Source organism: Pavona decussata, unplaced genomic scaffold (genome assembly GCF_977016875.1).
Source record: "Pavona decussata unplaced genomic scaffold, jaPavDecu1.1 SCAFFOLD_146, whole genome shotgun sequence".
NCBI classification, from domain to species: Eukaryota; Metazoa; Cnidaria; class Anthozoa; order Scleractinia; family Agariciidae; genus Pavona; species Pavona decussata.
This window is the reverse complement of record NW_028145559.1, coordinates 156,069-161,782: the sequence shown is the minus strand read 5'-3', so window position 1 is coordinate 161,782 and position 5,714 is coordinate 156,069. Positions and strand designations below refer to the sequence as shown.

Sequence of the window (5,714 nt, the reverse complement as noted above, 5' to 3'; positions counted from 1 at the left end):
ATGGCCCGAAAATTTGGGAGAGACAAATAAAGCTACTCCAGCAGATTTGCCTCTCCCAAAGGACCAGAAACATTGTCCAGGCCAAGAATGCGAAATTTCATCCGCAACACGTTTAGTAGACACATGCGTTTCTTGCAGTAAAAATAAATCATAATCTAGGCGCTCAAGTTCGCGCAAAACAGTGAATCGCTTAGCAGGGGTGCCAAGACCCCTAACATTTAAAGATAAAACTTTTAACGACATTGGTGCTGCTAGCGCCTAGAATGCCGCCTAGGCCTAACCTTTATAAAATCGTAATCGGACTCATCTTCCTCTGAAGTTTCATGGTCGCGATGATGATGGTGGTGGCGCCGGCTAGAGCGATCGCGCTCACCCTCGCGGGAGTAATCGCGGTCGCGGTGGCGATCACGATCCCGTTCACGATCACGCGTACGCTCACGTTCACGGTCCCGATCACGCCCCGCGCCGCGCTCCCGCGAGTGATCACGTTCACGCTCCGCCTTCTCATTAGAAACATGTTTCTTCTTGTTCTCGGATGGAGGTGGCTCACTGGCAGCTTTCTTAATAGGTTTCCTCGGAGGCTGCTTGACAGAGTACTTAGACTTCGAATCACTGGTTTGCTGTTGCTTCGCAGAAGGCTGAGCAGAGCCAGACCCCGCCGCCCTGGCAGCCTTAATGGCCTCTGCTTGCTCCGGAGAGCGAGCGACCACATTAGCATACGAGGGCGACGCGGCCGGCTGCGACATGATCTCCGGTTCATCTTCCAATAAAGGCTGACCAGGTTGAGTAACCACGTTGGCGCTGAACAATAGAAAGGGACAGGCTGAGATGCTATGTTCCTGGGAAAGGCAAATCGAGCAAAGGCGTGGTGATGTGCAATCTTCCTGGCGATGCCCCGGCGCCTCACAATTAAAACACCTCACAGACGAACATTTCGCTGCAACATGGCCAGTATCGCCGCAACGGCGACACATCTTAGGCTGGCTTGGATACCAAATACGTAGCAGTTCACCGGCAACGAAAATGGTCGGGGGTATTGCGAGATTTAGCCGCATTCTTGCAGTACGCACCCCGTTGTAAATGTTGTCGGCAACCATATCACGCCTAAACGAGAAAACCTTGCCATAATGCGAAAGACGACCAATTAGGGCAGTGTCCGGTAACTCAGTCGGAGCTTCATAGATTTTAATGATTTGAATCCGGTTCTCACAGTCACCGAGAAAAACCGTGCAGCCAGATATCTTGACCGAAGGTACGCCAAGAGCGGCGTTTTTCGCGTCCGGAGATCTAAAACTGACGACCCACGTGTTGTTGGATGCGCGTCGCTGGATTGATAAAATTTCGTCGACATCAATGCCGGCCGCGTCGAACCCATTGATGATATCCTGGCTGGAACAAACCGTGTCCACAGAGAAAACGACGGACAACTCTTTGCGAAGCCTTATCCGATCAGTCTCCTTAAAATTCCACGTAAATTTTGGGGCAGATTCATATCTTGCCCCACTATTGAATAAATCACTGAGAACCTTCGGCACGCTCGGTTGTTTCTCATGAATTTCAGCTGTTGGCTCGTGCGGCACGTCACAATCACCCCACTCCAAAGGTGACGGAGAAAACAATATGGGCGTTTCAGTTGGCTCATCAGGCATCTCTCCAGGGGATTCCTCATCAACAGCTTTACGACAACTATTTCCATCGGCCGCTTTGTTCTTTTTGTTTGCCATGCTGACGAGGCAACAAAACACAAATCGGAGCCAATCGTATCTAAGCCAAAAGGCCCGAGAAAAAATGAGACCCCTTTCCGCTAGCGGTCACATCCGACTGTCTCAAATTCAGCTTCATCTATATATAACATGATTAGCCGTCTTCCAAGTGGTACGTCTTGAGGTTTGGGCATGCGTACGTAGTGAACCTCATATAACGAATAGAGAAATATCTCGTTGTTTATTTCAACAAAATGATCAGGCAATGATCAAAAATATGAAAAGCTAGGGGGAAAAAACACACTTGTGATTAGTCTATAAAGTCACTTAACGACGAGGGAATCTTTTCATTATTTTAATTTTGTTTAATAAAAAAAAAAAAAAACGCTCAATGTATGTGATTGTTCATTCTACCCAAGCCTTGGCATCCGTACAGATCGACGTCGTAGTTCATTTTTTATCTTACTCAAAGAGTTAATTTGTTTAGAAAAGAACTTTGCCGGAAACTTTTACCATCACTTTATAGGGATTCACGCCCTGGCCTCAAAATTAGTTTTTTCAGGTCACACATGTCATAATAGTTAATGATCAACCAGCACGCTAGGTAAGAATTAGGGCTGTTGATTGCAAGAACGGCTGATATCTTACTAACGCACGGTTGGATAAGTATGAAACCAACTTAGATCTGTCTACTAAAGAATTTTTTAGGCCGTAAACTTCGAAAATTAAGCAGGTTTTTGACCTCCAAACATTGAGCGTGTTCTATAATGTCGTATGCACTGCGCTGTTCAAAGGGCGCTTTGAAATGAAATGCTCAAGCTAAGTTTTTTTTTGTAATGAAAGAAATATTCTTTTAACTAAAATGGCCCAAAATTTGATTTCTCTGAACTGAACAATTCAACTTCAAATGAGAAAAAACATCATTTTGACAACAACTCGTCATATAATTAGTTTTGACAAATGCGAGCATCTCGAGCGACGGGCTAGGCAAAATTTTCACGCAATTCTAGAAAGTAACTAAGACATTCGCGGAAAGTCTGATTGTGTTGATTAGCTAGGTAAACTTAACTTACGGTATTTAACTGAAAGGACGTTTTGACACAAAGAAGTGCGACAATAAAAACACATCAAAACACAAGTTAATTAAGCGATGGTTCTTGAAACGAACAACTTCACAGCTAGATAATAACATCAGGCTAATACGAAAATATTTCGTTCTCCGGCTCTAAAGCAAACATGACAGTGAAAAGAAACAACATAATAAGAACTGGATTAAACCAGTTCATTTAAGTCGATTGTGCATTTTAGGTGGCCCCGAATCCCTGAATAAAGTTCACTGAATCTAGTTAAACACAACAACACAGCTGAACAGCAGACCAAAAATATTGCCGGCAAAAACATGGCCTTAACTAACCACTTTGATTACTTAGCGATATGTGAAAGAGAAATACAAACTCTAACTGAATAAAACACGATTGTTCAAGACTTACTGAGACCTTTAAGTTGTTTCCCTGTCAGAAGAGAACTTTCTAGCGGCGCCGCCGTGGTTCGCCAGATTCGCTCCCCAGCAAAGTCAGCCGATACCGTTCTATAATGTCGTATGCACTGCGCTGTTCAAAGGGCGCTTTGAAATGAAATGCTCAAGGTAAGTTTTTTTTTGTAATGAAACAAATATTCTTTTAACTGAAATGGCCAAAAATTTGATTAAGCGATGGTTCTTGAAACGAACAATTTCATAGCTAGAATAATAACATCAGGCTAATACGAAAATATCTTGCTCTCCGGCTCTAAAGCAAACATGACAGTGAAAAGAAAGAACATAATAAGAACTGGAGTAAACCAGTTTATTTAAGTCGATTGTGCATTTTAGGTGGCCCCGAATCCCTGAATAAAGTTCACTGAATCTAGTTAAACACAACAACACAGCTGAACAGCAGACGAAAAAAATTGCCGGCAGAAACATGGCCTTAACTAAACACTTTGATTACTTAGCGATATGTGAAAGAGAAGTACAAACTCTAACTGAATAAAACACGATTGTTCAAGACTTACTGAGATCTTTAAGTTGTTTCCTGTCAGAAGAGAACTTTCTAGCGGCGCCGCTGTGCTTCGCCAGATTCGCTCCCCAGCAAAGTCAGCCGATACCGTTCCATCGATCAATCGCTGCCACTGACGGCGCGCTGACTTCTCATCGCAAAGAAGGCCTGAAAGTCAATGTGATCATCCTGTTACTAAAATAATAATAGTAATAATAATAAACAAAATAATGGTGACATGTTGTCGCGGAAACGTCATGTTTTCACCCTTTAAGCCCTAATATCAAAGGACAAACTCTCCTGTCTTGTCCCTATATTTTTCTTATAAAAGCCGACTGGGTAGAAGTTATTAAAATATCAAGAGAATTCATCTTGGGTGATCGTATCCTTAATTCTCATGACCTCAGGGATTGAATAAACATTAATTTTAGCAGGAGAAATTTGATGCTGATCACTGTTAGGGCTTAAAGGGTTAATCTCTCTACTTTTTATTGTGAAATAATACAACCGTCCTGGCACAAGCCTGACCCCATGCACCAAAGGTCTCTTATGCCAGCGGGGATGATCTTGCCACTCAGTCCGATAACTTGTCTGACGACAAGCCAGGGAGGGAGAGATGAACTGGCCCCTAGACCATAATAAGTACATCCCTTTCGGCTAGCGCTCACATCCGACTGTCTCAAATTCAGCTTCATCTATATATAACATGATTAGCCGTCTTCCAAGTGGTACGTCTTGAGGTTTGGGCATGCGTACGTAGTGAACCTCATATAACGAATAGAGAAATATCTCGTTGTTTATTTCAACAAAATGATCAGGCAATGATCAAAAATATGAAAAGCTAGGGGGAAAAAACACACTTGTGATTAGTCTATAAAGTCACTTAACGACGAGGGAATCTTTTCATTATTTTAATTTTGTTTAATAAAAAAAAAAAAAAACGCTCAATGTATGTGATTGTTCATTCTACCCAAGCCTTGGCATCCGTACAGATCGACGTCGTAGTTCATTTTTTATCTTACTCAAAGAGTTAATTTGTTTAGAAAAGAACTTTGCCGGAAACTTTTACCATCACTTTATAGGGATTCACGCCCTGGCCTCAAAATTAGTTTTTTCAGGTCACACATGTCATAATAGTTAATGATCAACCAGCACGCTAAGTAAGAATTAGGGCTGTTGATTGCAAGAACGGCTGATATCTTACTAACGCACGGTTGGATAAGTATGAAACCAACTTAGATCTGTCTACTAAAGAATTTTTTAGGCCGTAAACTTCGAAAATTAAGCAGGTTTTTGACCTCCAAACATTGAGCGTGTTCTATAATGTCGTATGCACTGCGCTGTTCAAAGGGCGCTTTGAAATGAAATGCTCAAGCTAAGTTTTTTTTTGTAATGAAAGAAATATTCTTTTAACTAAAATGGCCCAAAATTTGATTTCTCTGAACTGAACAATTCAACTTCAAATGAGAAAAAACATCATTTTGACAACAACTCGTCATATAATTAGTTTTGACAAATGCGAGCATCTCGAGCGACGGGCTAGGCAAAATTTTCACGCAATTCTAGAAAGTAACTAAGACATTCGCGGAAAGTCTGATTGTGTTGATTAGCTAGGTAAACTTAACTTACGGTATTTAACTGAAAGGACGTTTTGACACAAAGAAGTGCGACAATAACAACACATCAAAACACAAGTTAATTAAGCGATGGTTCTTGAAACGAACAACTTCACAGCTAGATAATAACATCAGGCTAATACGAAAATATTTCGTTCTCCGGCTCTAAAGCAAACATGACAGTGAAAAGAAACAACATAATAAGAACTGGATTAAACCAGTTCATTTAAGTCGATTGTGCATTTTAGGTGGCCCCGAATCCCTGAATAAAGTTCACTGAATCTAGTTAAACACAACAACACAGCTGAACAGCAGACCAAAAATATTGCCGGCAAAAACATGGCCTTAACTAACCACTT

The 5,714-nt window shown here is 41.7% G+C and overlaps 1 protein-coding gene across 1 annotated transcript; it reads right to left on the bottom strand.

Annotated features, from left to right (window-relative positions):
* Positions 1 to 251: 251 nt before the first annotated feature.
* LOC146466284 (uncharacterized) lies at positions 252 to 1,724 on the bottom strand. Its single transcript, XM_085127540.1, has one exon. The coding sequence runs from the start codon at positions 1,722 to 1,724 to the stop codon at positions 252 to 254; it is 1,473 nt and encodes a 490-aa protein (XP_084983666.1).
* Between the last annotated feature and the right edge of the window lie 3,990 nt (positions 1,725 to 5,714).

Excerpts from the sequence above, each read along its gene's own strand:
- LOC146466284 (XM_085127540.1), bottom strand. The coding sequence starts at position 1,724 with ATGGCAAACAAAAAGAACAAAGCGGCCGATGGAAATAGTTGTCGTAAA.